The sequence below is a fragment of the Hyperolius riggenbachi genome, chromosome 3 (assembly GCF_040937935.1).
Source record: "Hyperolius riggenbachi isolate aHypRig1 chromosome 3, aHypRig1.pri, whole genome shotgun sequence".
Classification (NCBI taxonomy): Eukaryota; Metazoa; Chordata; class Amphibia; order Anura; family Hyperoliidae; genus Hyperolius; species Hyperolius riggenbachi.
The window spans coordinates 241,078,771-241,093,080 of NC_090648.1; the positions used below are offsets into that span (position 1 = coordinate 241,078,771).

General features: G+C 44.9%; 1 protein-coding gene across 1 annotated transcript in view; it reads right to left on the bottom strand.

The window, feature by feature from the left end:
* The window catches only part of LOC137562285 (high mobility group nucleosome-binding domain-containing protein 5-like), a gene marked incomplete at its 3' end in the record, with an annotated part of 15,013 nt that extends 1,676 nt beyond the window's left edge, over window positions 1-13,337 (bottom strand). The window contains exons 1-2 of the mRNA XM_068273620.1: window positions 12,949-13,337; window positions 2,234-2,324 (exon numbers count right to left, since the gene is read on the bottom strand). Coding sequence (XP_068129721.1) covers window positions 2,234-2,324; window positions 12,949-13,337 — 480 coding nt within the window. The remainder of the gene's footprint in view (window positions 1-2,233; window positions 2,325-12,948) is intronic.
* Between the last annotated feature and the right edge of the window lie 973 nt (window positions 13,338-14,310).

Sequence of the window (14,310 nt, forward strand, 5' to 3'; positions counted from 1 at the left end):
GCCAATCTTCATGTTGCGTTACAAGCTTCTTGATTAGACTTCCTGCTGAAGTCAATCAGGTACCTTCTTCCTAACTACACTAGACTACCTATGTACAGCATACATTATATCAGATTACATATAGAATGGAAATACTTTGGGGTTCCAGTCAGCCTTTAGATCTAGTGGGAAAGTCAGAAGCATAGTGAGCTCTGAGCGCCCACCTAGGTTTTTAATACCGACTAGGAAAGAGTTAAACGTGACATCATATTCGCCATCCCCTAGACCCGACTATTGGATGAGCCTCATCGTGGTGTCATAATACCCACCTACTCGATTAATATTACCTTTCCTTTACTTACTGGAATGTGGATATTTAGTAAATATGGCTGATGTTTATTGTTCCAGTGGCGTACAAGCTGAGGTCAGTGAGACCTGCAGCCTTGTCCATAGAACAGGCTTCTTGGTATGTTCTAGTTCTGCTGACAGAACTGCAGATTTTCTCTCTAAGAGAAAATCCCTTAAAGGGCAGGTCTGCCCCTCAAGCCCTTTTTGACTAACTCAGTCCAAATAACTGAGGCCTACTTAAATTATAACAAGCTGCACCACAATCTCTTTCCAGTCCATATAATTTGTTTTTCTCCCTTCACAGATGGGAGGACAAGCTTCAAGAGGAAGCACATGGCACACATAGATATTGGGCTCTTACTATGTGATGTACAGCCAGGAAGGTGGAGTAGAAAAGACTTGGGGGGGGGGGGGGGGGGGGGGGGAGTGGCTTGTGTAGGAGGCAGGGATTGAGAAACATGTTGCAGGAATAACCTGGAGCGGTGAGAATGTTCCCACGCACACCATGCACATGTCTTTTTTACTAAAACACCCCACCCACATTGCCAAATCATGCCACCGTCATTAAGTGAATCAACCAGGAGCATTGCTAGGATCCTAAAAGATCCAGGGCACTCCAGCTGAAAAATGGGTGTGGCAAAATATTGGATGAAGCTCCTCTCTCTCCATTAATTCATAAAAAGCAGCATATCACATAACTAGGCAGAGTTACCTGGCTTCTTTGCTGGCTGGTCTAGACTCTAGCTTTCTGCCGAGCAGGCTGGCCTGCTGCAGCTTGTCTCACAGTTTCCCCATAACATTTCCTGACCTAGCGGAACCCCCCTTCCATGCTCCCACAGGCCTCGCATTGAAGCACCATCATGCCTATCATGCTCATGCCCAGCATGACCCCATAAAGGTACCACAGCACCCAGCATGCCCCTATAAAGGCACTACAGCGCCCAGCATGCCCCCGTAGAGGCACTACAGCGCCCAGCATGCCCCCATAGAGGCACTACAGCGCCCCAGCATGCCCCCATAGAGGCACTACAGCGCCCAGCATGCCCCCATAGAGGCACTACAGCGCCCAGCATGCCCCCATAGAGGCACTACAGCGCCCAGCATGCCCCCATAGAGGCACTACAGCGCCCAGCATGCCCCCATAGAGGCACTACAGCGCCCAGCATGCCCCCATAGAGGCACTACAGCGCCCAGCATGCCCCCATAGAGGCACTACAGCGCCCAGCATGCCCCCATAGAGGCACTACAGCACCCAGCATGCCCCCATAGAGGCACTACAGCACCCAGCATGCCCCCATAGAGGCACCCAGCATACCAGACGTGGACTGGCCCATGGGGATGGGGAGGAGTTTCCCCTCAGGCTGCTTGCCCCCTCACATAACCAGGGCTGGTGAGGCAGCACTTGCCATTACAGCTCCCAGCCCAGCTGAGCTCGACAAGGAAAAGAGGAAGTCGAGCAGAGGACTGAAAGATGAGGTTCAGTATTACCGTATACTGTGCGTGTCTGTCTCTCTGCGTGTGTAAGAGCTGGTTCACACTCGGGTGCTTTGCTGATCACTGCTAATAATGTATTCCTGTATTCTCGCTGCAGCATTTGCAATTTGCATAAATCGCATGCAGCATTTTGGGGGTGATTGGGTTGTGATTCTCATTCTGTTGAACAGAGATCAAAATGCAAATTGTGGCAACAACGTGACACAATCGTAATTGCAATTTGCATCCTGAGTGTGAACTGGCCCTAAGTGTGTGTGATATGTATCCAGTAGATGATCGATCAACAGTATAATCAATCAGAAACAATCAGTCATGCCCATTAGCAGCCTAAAACCCGCTGAACAATTCGATCATATTGTTGGGATCAATCAATTTTTCCAATTGATCACATCAATTTGGTCGAACTAATTACCTGGTTTTTGGCTTTTAGTGGGCACGACCAATCATTTTCATGATCAGTCGTCTGCTTGATTGTATTGTTAATGGCCAGCTTTACAGGGGTACTACAGGAAAAAACTGTAAAATGTAAAATATGTGCAAACATATACAAATAAGTACTTTTTTTTTTCCAGAGTAAAATGAGCCATAAATTACTTTTCTCCTATATTGCTGTCACTTACAGTAGGTAGTAGAAATCTGACAGAAGTGACAGGTTTTGGGACTAGTCCATCTCTCCATAGGGGATTCTCAGCAAGGCTTTTATTCTGTAAAAAAAATATTCCCTGAAAAGGATTTACACAATGATGCTGCCCAGCTTCCCTGCTCGCTACACAGTTTTTTGGCAGTTGGACAGAGCAACTGCCATTCACTAAGTGCTTTTGAAAATAAATATATCCCTGAGAATCCCCACAGTGTTCCCTAACCCTGTCCTCAAAGCACACCAACAGTGCATGTTTTAGTGGAAATCCACAGAAGTATTTGATCAGCTCTGCTGAGACACTAATTACCTCACCTGTGAATGTTTGTGGTTTCCTGTAAAACATGTACTGTTTGTGGGCCTTCAGGACAGGGTTGGGGAACTATGCCCTATAAAAAGTCCAAAACCTGTCACTTCTGTCAGATTTCTACTACCTACTGTGACAGCAACATGAGAGAAACGTAATTTATGGCTCATTTTACTCTAGAAAAAATGTACTTCTTATTTGTATATGTTTTGCACATATTTTAAATTTGACAGTTTTTTTGCTGTAGTGCCCCTTTAAGGTACCCATTAACAATACAATCCCACAAGTTCAAATGCTATGATCAATCGAGAAAGAACAGTTGGACTCACTAACAGAAGAAAAAAACGCTAACCAATCCAATCAGATTAATGAAATTGATCTGCTTTTTGGATCGATACCATCAATCTGATTGGATAGCAGTTTTCCATCCATTAGTGGGCCCATCCAATAATTTCTAATCAATCAAAACAATTGGAGTTATATTAACCACTTGATGACCCACCCTTTACCCCCCCCCCCCCCCTTAAGGACCAGCGCTGTTTTGAGTGATCTGTGCTGGGTGGGGCTGTGGCAGCCCCCAGCACAGATCAGGTTGCAGGCAGAGAGATCAGATTGCCCCCCTTTTTTTCCCCCCTATGGGGATGATGTGCAGGGGGGGGGGGTCTGATCTCTCCTGCCTGCCTGGGTGTTGCGGGGGGGGGGCACCTCAAAGCCCCCCTCCGCGGCGAAATCCTCCCTCTCCTACCTGGCCCCCCCCCGGCGATCGAGGCTGCACAGGACGCTATCCGTCCTGTGCAGCCAGTGACGGGACGTCCCCTGTCACATGGCGGCGATCCCCGGCCGCTGATTGGCCGGGGATCGCCGATCTGCCTTACGGCGCTGCTGCGCAGCAGCGCCGTACAATGTAAACAAAGCGGATTATTTCCGCTTGTGTTTACATTTAGCCTGCGAGCCGCCATCGGCTCGCGCGAGCGGCTGCTTCCTAATTAATCAGCCCTGCAGCTGGCGACGCTTCCTGCAGCTGCCACTTTGCCGACGCACGGTATAAGCGTGCGGTCGGCAAGTGGTTAATATTCTCCGTTGTGCGCCTCCATGTTGTGGGCAAACTGCAAAAGGAATAGGGGTGTAAAATGGACACCAGAGATAGCTGTAAGTAGAATATAGGTCATTTACTAACATTATTCTGTGTAATTCCGATAGTAGAATATCAGTAATCTTTACCAATATACTTCTATAACCTAACCTTACTCTAACATGATCCTTCCCACTCCAGTGCTTAACCATAATAGACTCCATCTGACAATGTCTAAGCCTAACCCTAAGACTCCCGCCAATGCACACCGTGATGCCTAACCCTATCTGCTGGGATAATATGGGTGCCGCTACAGGCGGCGATTACAGGTTATTTGGTCAACTGTGATGCCCGATAAAAACAGGTGCCCAACACAAGAAAAATGTGGGTTGGGGCTGTCGTGAAAGGGGCCTCTTGTTTTGTCCCCCCCCCCCCCTAGGGCCCAGTCTCCCCCCTGCAGCATACCCCCATTGATGCACCACAGGTCCATGCATGCCCCCATAGAGGCTCCACAGCTCTATAGGGATGTGCTGGGAGCTGTGGTGCCTCTATGGCAACATCATGGGAGCTGTTGAGCCTCAATAGCAGCATGCTGAGAGCTGTGGTGCATCGATTGGTGGCATGCTGGGTGCTGTGGTTACCCTGCTGGGTGCTGTGGTGCCTCTGTGGGACATACTGGGTGTTGTGGTGACATACTGGAAGCTGTGGTGCCTGGTGCCTCCATAGGGCACGTGCGTCATGTGTGCCCTCCGCCAGCAGAGTAGCACAGCGGGTAGAACTACTCATCGCCTCCATCCACTTTCCAAGTCCGGAGACATCGTCTGTAGCTGGCATCTCCCCCCTAGCATCTGAGAATCAGACACTAGGAGATCTACCATCTGGTTCGTTCTCAGACACTAGGGGGAGAAGCCGGGGAAGAGAATCTGGAGACCAAGCAGTCTGAGGTGGGTAAACCGCCCGCTGGATGGACTCTGGCCCTCTGAAAAATTACAAGGAGAGCAAGTGGTCAGACTCAGAGCATGCGCTGCTTCTTTTTCCTCTGTGCGACTGGCTGCATTCAGAGCCACAAACGGGGGGACAGGGCAGTGCAATGGAGAGAAGCACATCCAAAACAGAGAACAGAAGGAAGTTAAAGGATCAGAAACTACACACACTGGCATAGATGTAATGCTCAAGTGTGCTTTAACAGTGACAGTTTAGCACTTTTGCCAAGACAAGGAAGGACAGATCTTAAAGTGAGTTAGCAAGAATTTATTTATTTTTTGTTTTTTACAATAACATTTATTGGCTAACTGAAAATAAAAACAGTGAGTCTTTGGCTAATGAGCCTTCTTCAGACTTTGTATACATTTGTAGACATTGTAAACTAACAAGATGTAAAAACACACAGCTATATATACATTCTGCATTAGAAAGAGATACATAGTTTATTTGCAAATATAAATAAATGTAATACAATTGTCATCCTGTTTCACTGATGGTTAACACAGTATAATGCTCTTTTAAAATTAGTGCGGAAAGAGAAGCACAGAGAATGCTGCTGTCATTCCCTACACAGCGCTGGTTCTCTCATGAAACAAGGTGAAACACTTGCATAAGGCGCAGCAGAGATTACAGGGGCAACAGGTTTGTACTGTGTGTTTACACTAACAGCATTCAGTCAGTAGGAGGAGAACAGAGAGGAGAACAAGGTGAAGGTGTCACCAATGGGGAAAAGCAGCTTGTTGTGCTGTGAGGAGTCTGTTTAATTTGACTTGCACAGCAGAAGGGAGGATGTGGCACTGCTGTCCTGAGGAGTAATAGAGTAGCTGAGGATGAGCATTTTGTCACAGACTCACAGCCAGCCAGTGTGCTATTGAGCTGCAGCATGTCATGTGAGAACATTAAATGAAGCAGAGTAAATTATCAGGTATCACAATTATCACAAGTTTTCCTCAGGCAGCACAAAATCTATAACCGGCCCTGTCCCTTTGGGGCTAGCAACACTCCTGGAACCAACCCCAATATGATTATGATAGATTTGTACCACATTTCGTTTGCTAGGCAAGTCATCTTTCACATAAGTAAAAATGATTATTTTACAGCTCTGTATGTCTGTGTTTTTAAAGCTTGCCATGTCTGTGGTATATAACCTTGAGTTCAGGTGACTTCTCCATTGTCTTGGTGCAAAATATGTGCTTTTCTCTGTAGCAGTCACTTCCTCTGATGTACCCAGGTTTTCATTTCCTCACATCCTAAAGTACGGTATGTATTTTTCTCTCCCTCGAAATGTCATAAAAAGGCATATATCAGCAGTTTTATGCTGCTTTTCAAAGAAAAAAACACATACTTCTCACTGTGCAGATGGTGTGTGTGTGTAAGAGAACCAAATATATAGTGTCATTTATTTCATCTGTTGATGAAGCCTCACTTCCCCCCTGTTTAATTCTACCTTTTCTTAAGCTTACATGTTTTCTTGTGTCTCTCATTGACTTATTTCTGAGTGGAGATGAATGCTAAATGTATGTGTGTCACATTTGGTAGTTTCTATAGTTACAGCAGTTAGCAAAGCCTTTTTTGCTTCTCTGACAGCTTAAAGGATTACTGAATCCATCAGAGTTTACAGCAAGTTGAGGGGTATTCAGATTTTGTATGCCACTCATAAAATGTTTTAGTTGCAAATGGCTCATGCACAGAGTAAGACAAAGCTGTCTGTTACTGTCATTCTGTATGCTTTTCAAACATCTACGTGTTAAAATATATCTTTGATACTTTGTAAGTGCTGTCATATGCAATGAAACAGTAAAGTGTCGTTTTTTTATTTATTTTTTTACTATGCTAGGAGAAAAATTGTTTCAGGTTTACTATGCTAGGATAAACATTGTTCTAGGGATCCTTGAAGGGATATAAATCTCACTTGAGCAATATAAATTATGTTGAGGGGTAGTTACTGTTGGTAAAAAAACCAATTACATAACATACAAAAGGATTGCTCCAGAGACATGCCCTGCAAATTAATACCTAAACCCTTTAAAGAGTGGTCGTAATCAAGAATTGAACTTCATCCCAATCAGTAGCTGATACCCCCTTTCCCATGAGAAGTATTTTTCTTTTTACAAACTGATCATCGGGGGTCTCTGTATGGCTTATATTTTGGTGAAACCACTCCCACAGTGTGATGTCAGGGCCATGGTTCTGACATCACACGGTGGGAGCCTTGTTGCACTGTGGCAAATAACAGCTGCTTACAACGGTTTCCAACTGCCAAAAAAACAAGCCGCATCTCATCACACTGAAATCACCTGCCAGCAGTAAAAATGTCAACATGTGATAAATGTCAGAAATTTCAGAATGTTAATCGGGCAGAGGAAATATTTTACAATGTACAAACGCTGACTAAATCCTTTATACATAATTATTGTAAAAATTAAGCACTTTTCCCAGGGTCGTCTCCAGGACAGCACCCATATGAGATAAATTCCCTCCAGATACTATTGGACAGGAGAAGGTTAAAAATTAGCATACCCTGCAGCAGCATACATATATATATATCCCCAACTCGAACTCACATTCAGTTTAATTCCTGTCCACGGAAGGAGGAGGATCGATCAGGAGAGTCCATGTCAGTTGGCAGGCTCTGAGCGGCTGTTCCCCCCCGTGTACACACCAGCCAGTCGGGATTGATGTGGGGAGAGGACGCCGGCTCCGGAATTACAGACCTCAGGAAGACGCTGAGACTTATGGGGCGAGATTCTGTGCGTGCAGTGCGCGCGCAGTGGTCGGCGTTGCAGAGGTCGGATTGGCTCATCCGGGTCAGGTGACCGGGAGGAAGTCTGGGCACGCCCCTCTAGGAAGCAGAGCGGAAGCTGGACTGGCGTGGGGGCGGCATGCAGTGGTAAGCGGCAGGATGCTGAGCGCCGTCCAGAAATTAACCCTTTCATTGCTGGCGGCTAAGTAAGTCCAGGCTAAAGGGTCAGGAGGGAACTTATGTGCATGGTTGTGATTGCGGGGGGAAGCCCTTATGGGTGGAACCAGGCAGACATTTAAAGCAACTCAGTCTGTTCTTCCCATTATACTCAATTACTATGGAAGGATCAGACGTATCTCCGCAGGGATCTGCTGAGCAGAGCTCCAGTGCTGGTTTGGTATGTAATCCCACAGTGTGGGCTTTATTGCTTCTGGTCTCTGATATTATAGATAGTAAGTTAGTCCTTTCTTTTTCTTGCTTGTAGCCCAGACTGTATAAGGCTGACAAGCCGGGTTAAAGTAAAGGAAACAAGAGCTGAATCAAGCCATTCTTCAGCGCAATTGCCAAAAGCTGAGCAAAAGCGTAAAGAAAAGAAATGTGCTTTGTGTGCAGCAAAGATTTCAACTGCATCAGGAAAGAGTTTATGCAATTCCTGCACTCAGAAAGTGGTTAAAGAGGAAACCCCAAATATGTTTAAAGATCTTATGGGATGGATGAAGTCAGAGATAAGGGCTACCTTCCAATCCTATAAGGAGTCTGCCCCATCTACCTCTTCAGCAGTACCTGAATCATTACCTAATGTGATTCCTTCCTCTCCCAAAACATTAATGTCTGTTGGTGAATCTTTTCCTAATCTGTTCCATGTAGTAGATTATCTTACAGATGCAGCAGATGAGACTGTGAGACTAACTGCAAGAGCTTCTGCTTTATCCAATTCAGCAAGAAGAGGAATATGGGTGAGACCCTGGGAAGGAGATGTTTCCTCCAAGATAAAACTGTGTGGGTTTCCATGTGAAGGTAATTTGTTATTTGGCACAACATTAGATGAAACATTAGAGAGATCAGCAGACTTTAAGAAGAACTTTCCAAATAAAAAGAAAACTCTCAGGTTTAGACATTCCTTTCGAGGTTCAAGAAAGCAGGTGTCAGAGACTAGGCCAGGGCTTAGAATAAACTGTAGAGCACAAAAGGATCAGAAAGGAAAATCCTCATTTACCTTCTCTCCAGCCAATGTGCCTAAAAAAAAAAAAAAAAAAAAAAAAAAAACAATGACACCAGGATTCCAGTAGGGGGCAGACTGGCTCTCTTCATAGAGAACTGGTATACGTTGACCAACAATTTTTGGATAAGAACAATTATTCTAGAGGGTTACAGACTGGAATTTGTGGAGAGACCAAGCACAAGATTTCTGGTAACCCCTCCCCCCATCATAACAGAACAGAGTTTAGCCTTACAAAGTGCAGTGTCAGATCTTTGGGAAAAGCAGGTAATAAGAGAAGTTCCAGGAGGTCAAAGAGGACAGGGCTTTTACTCCCCAGTGTTCCTGGTTAAAAAGCCGCAAGGGAACTTCAGACTTAAGCAGCCCATACACTCAGCCGATTTTCTGGCCGACCGATCGATCGCGATCGATCGATCGATCGATCGCAAATCGGTTGGCCAATCGACCGATCGACGGCCGATTTCGATCGATTTCGATGGATTTCCATCGAACTAGCAGGGTGGAAAATTTAGGTCGATCTGATGAGATTGCTTATCAGTTTGCATTGGCCTTAATGGAAATCTGATGGCAAAAAAATGCCATCAGATCGAATTTCAACAGATTTCAAACTGAAATCTATTGGAATTCTATCCTGGTAAAAAATGTTCTAAAAACGCATCAGATAGATCATCAGATGCATTTCTTATCTGTCTGCTGCCAATCTGACGAGTGTATGGGCACCTTTATTCTCAATCTAAAGACTTTGAACAAATTCATTCGTTACAGAAAATTCTAAATGGACAACATTCGGTCTGTACTAGGCTTACTTCAAGACGGAGCTTACATGGCGTCTCTAGATCTACAAGACGCTTATCTTCATATTCCAATACATCCGGAGTCGCAAGCATTCATGAGGTTTGCAATACATCAAGCAGGCGAGGTAAGACACTATCAATTTACAGCTCTTCCATTTGGCCTCTCTTCAGCCCCTTGGCTGTTTACGAAAGTAATGACTGAAATTCTTGCCTTTTTTAAGACTTAAGGAGATTCAAATCATAGCATATCTAGACGATTTGTTTTTATGGGGAGACTCGGCTATGTCAGTATCCACCCAGATTCAGACCTCAGTGATGGTTCTTGAATCTGTGGGGTGGTTAATCAATTGGAAAAAATCATCCCTTACTCCATCTCAGATTATGATTTTCCTGGGTTTTCAGATAGATACTGTTAATCAAAGAGTTTATCTCCCTGCACAAAAGAGAGAACTTTTATTAATGAATGTTGTTTCTTTTCAGGATTCAACTACCATCACTCTAAGAAAAACCATGTCTCTGCTCGGTCTTATGACATCCTCATTCCCGGCGGTCCTATGGGGCCAGATGCATTCAAGACAACTTCAACTATGGATTTTACAATCTTGGAACAGGAAACAGAATGCATTAGACAAGAGGGTACTAATACCGCACTATGTCAAGAGGTCACTTCATTGGTGGTTGGAGCCATCTCACCTAAGGGAGGGCTGACTATGGGACTTGCCATACCAAAGGATGATAACCACAGACGCCAGCTCCTGGGAGCAGGATCCTTCAGTGGGCAGAGATGAATCTAGCGTCATTGATGGCAGTACACCTAAAGGGAACCTTAAATGTTGTTGCAGATTACCTCAGCCGGTCACAACTGAGTCAAGACGATTGGATACTAAACGAGGAGGTCTTCCAGAGTCTGACACGCAAATGGGGGACTCCGACAATAGACTTATTTGCGACCAGGAAGAATACAAAATGTCACAAATTTTGTTCCCTCTGTCCCACCGACAATCCGATCGCAGTGGATGCATTTGCCCTGAGCTGGAGGGATCATCTGATTTATGCTTTTCCGCTGTTCAGGTTGATTCCAAAAATCCTCAACAAGATTTACAGGGAGAAAGCATCAGGCATACTAATAATACCTTTCTGGCCAAAAAGAGCTTGGTTTTCTCTGTTAGGGAAGTTATCAGTACAGGAACCAGTAAGGTTACCCCTACGTCAGGATTTGTTACATCAGGGTCCAATAATGCATCCGCAACTGGAGATGTTGCATCTGTCAGCCTGGAGGATGAATTAAAGCTTTTAAGGGGGAAAGGATTTTCCGGGAAATTATCCAATACTCTACTACAAAGTAGGAAGATGGTCACTAGAAAGATCTACTTGAAAGCATGGAGAACCTATCTTCATTGGTGCGATGAAAACAAGATGGATTCAAAACAGGAATATACTCCATTAGAGTTTTTTACAGGCAGGACTGGAAAAAAGGACTCAGTGTCAGTACATTAAAGGTGCAGACAGCGGCCTTAAGTGTCTTTCTACAAAGGAGATTGGCAGAAAATGAATTTTTTGTTAGATTTTTTAGAGCCATGTCTAGAATAAAGCCCGTATTTAAATCACATGTGCCTCCTTGGGACCTGAACTTAGTACTTCAGGCTCTCATGAACCCACTTTTTGAGCCTATACAGGAGATTGCTGAAAAGTTGTTAACCCTAAAAACTGCTTTTTTACTTGCAATTGCAACAGCTAGGAGAGTGGGAGAGATCCAAGTTTTTTCTATAGCAGAACCATACTGTATTATATCAGAAGATAAGATCACACTGAAATTAGATTCTGCTTTCTTACCTAAGGTTTGTACAGGTTTTCATAGGTCGCAGGAAATTTTCCTCCCTTCTTTCTGTCAGGACCCTTCTAATGAGAAGGAGAAACATTTTCATTGTCTTGATGTCAGGAGATGTGTAATTCAGTACCTGGAAACAATGAAATCATGGAGAAAGACACAAGCAATGCTGGTATAATTTTCTGGTATTAATAGGGGAAAGCAAGCGTTCAAGGCATCCATCGCCAGATGGATAAAGCAGACAATTACTATGGCCTATCAGCTTCAGGGAAAGGAAGTACCACAGTTAATCAAGGCACATTCTACACGTGCTGTGTCTACCTCCTGGGCAGAGAAAGCAGGAGTTTCTGTAGAACAGATCTGTAGGGCCGCAACATGGTCAAATAAGAATACATTCGTAAAACATTATAAACTGAACTTTGACTCCAGTAGAGATTTAATCTTCGAAAGAAGAGTCTTGCAGGCAGCTGTCCCACCCTAGGATATATGTGTTACATATGTGTAATCTTGGTAGTCTCATATGGGTGCTGTCCTGGAGACGACCCTGGGAAAGACACATGTTACTTACCGGTAACGTCTTTTCCGGGAGTCGGAAGGACAGCACCCGGACTACCCACCCTGATTGGTATATGTACATATATATTAAAATAAAATTTGAGTTTTTGAGCATTAATTTGTGTTCATCTTTATTGTTACTGAATGTGAGTTCGAGTTGGGGATATATATATATGTATGCTGCTGCAGGGTATGCTAATTTTTAACCTTCTCCTGTCCAATAGTATCTGGAGGGAATTTATCTCATATGGGTGCTGTCCTTCCGACTCCCGGAAAAGACGTTACCGGTAAGTAACATGTGTCTTTTTATTACATTATTTTTCACTAGAGTTTCCCTATTGGTACCTTATGTCCCTTCAAAGTCTTGACCCGGCTGCGTTCTACATACCCACCGCCTAATACTACACTACCATCCAACTCCATCCAATCCCAGAACCAAACAGCTAAACCACATATTAATTTTTTTTTTTATGATGTAACTGCTGACCGACACTCTTGCTGCACTCTCTTATCACTAAGAAATTATACTCAACACACCAGGCCTTTATTTGGAGTGATACTTTATTGTCGGCCACAGCTAAACACACATCAGTATAATAAAACTTTATAAAACATGAACAGAAACAAATTGCATCAAAATATTACTGCAAAACATTCAATAACATCCCCAATGTTCTTCATCCCCTCCTGCTATCTTGGTGGCAACCGAGGAGCCCGCCAAAACTTCCCACAACAATTCAAGCATGAAACCAGACCCCTGGCCGCGCAGCCTGATCCGGGGGTCCCCTGGGCTAACATGCCAACTCGTGCCAACCAACGATGTAAGTAACCATACCACCAATCCACTTTGCATATACATGTGCAAACCCCATTTTCCACTTTGACCCCTCGGTTCCGTTGTTTGCCTCCTCTAGTAGCAGAAGGGGACTGCCACCACTGCAAGCCAGCAGTGATACCTCACTGAAGGTGCGCACGCCACAACGCATACGCCAACTCAATCTGCTCTTGGAGCACCAAATTGAAGATATCGACCCCGATATCATTCAGATGAACCCCGTCCGAGCGGAAATACATGGCCCTCCGTTCCAAACTCACATGACGAGTCACCAAGTCCCCCTGCTTCAACACAAATCTTGTCATTTCCCCATTGACTTTGATCCTAGACCTCTCCATGGCTTGATGGCTACGAGCATGTCGCCAATCAAACCTGGGAATCATTTCTGACCAGATAATACGCACTTTGGGGACCTGTTCCCGTTTGGCCAGGATATCCCTCTTCATGGACTTAATCAAGCCCCTCATGGGACACTGACCCATATCGTTGCCCCCAGCATGCACAACCAGCACATCCAGCCCCGGACTGGCACATCCAGCCATGGTTTCGCAACAAGCTGTCCCTGAAACTGAGACCAAAAAATCCTTACACTGCAGCCCCCTAATCCCATGCCAAAAAACCTATACATTGGCCAATGGCCACATCCAAACCCAACTGTCGGCCAGATCTCCTTAGCTCCACCCTCTTTGCTGCCCAAAAGATGTAGGAGTGGCCCATGATCCATACCACGCACCTTTCAGCACCTGCAAAGGAAATCAAACAAGCACACTTAAAAAACTGACATGACCACAACAACCCAAGCAAGTAACATAAGTAAAAGAAACCTTCCACTTTTTTTTTTTTTTAATATTTTTTTTTTTTTTTTTAACCATCTCCTCTGACATCCCCAAACGTGCCACTTTCATAGCTGCCCCAATCCTCAGAGTGAGATGCGTACTCCTTGCTACTCACCTCCTTTCGGTCTAGACATTTCCTCATGACTGCCACAAACTGGAAACGAGACAATACAGTCATATCCGCATGTAGCAACAGGCAACCCTCTACAGCCGTGCGCCTAGCCATGTATTCCTTCCAAAGCTTTAAAGGGCAAATGCTGCCCCCGTTAAGCAAGTACGGTACAACACCAGCTTGGCACCCTTACCTAACTGATCTGTTTTTGATTTGCCTATCCTAATAGCGCATCCCCTTATTCCCATACAGCGTCCCGCTCCAAAATGCCCCATGTGCTTGGCCACCGTTGATCTACCGCCTTATGACTCAAACACCCCCCCCCCCCCCCCTCCTTCGTGAAATCCTTTTTGTCTACAGTAGCTGTAGACACCCCTTCTTCCATCCAGTGGCCCAACAAACATATATGAATAGACCCCCCCAAAGACAGGAGAAAAAAGAAGCGGAATTCCGGGCACCTTCCGTCCAGACTCTTTATTTGCAGTGGTATTAAAATAGATGACTTGTAGTTGGCACATCCATATTGTGGATCATCAAGTGGTGGTGAGATGGAGGTGGGGGGGTGCC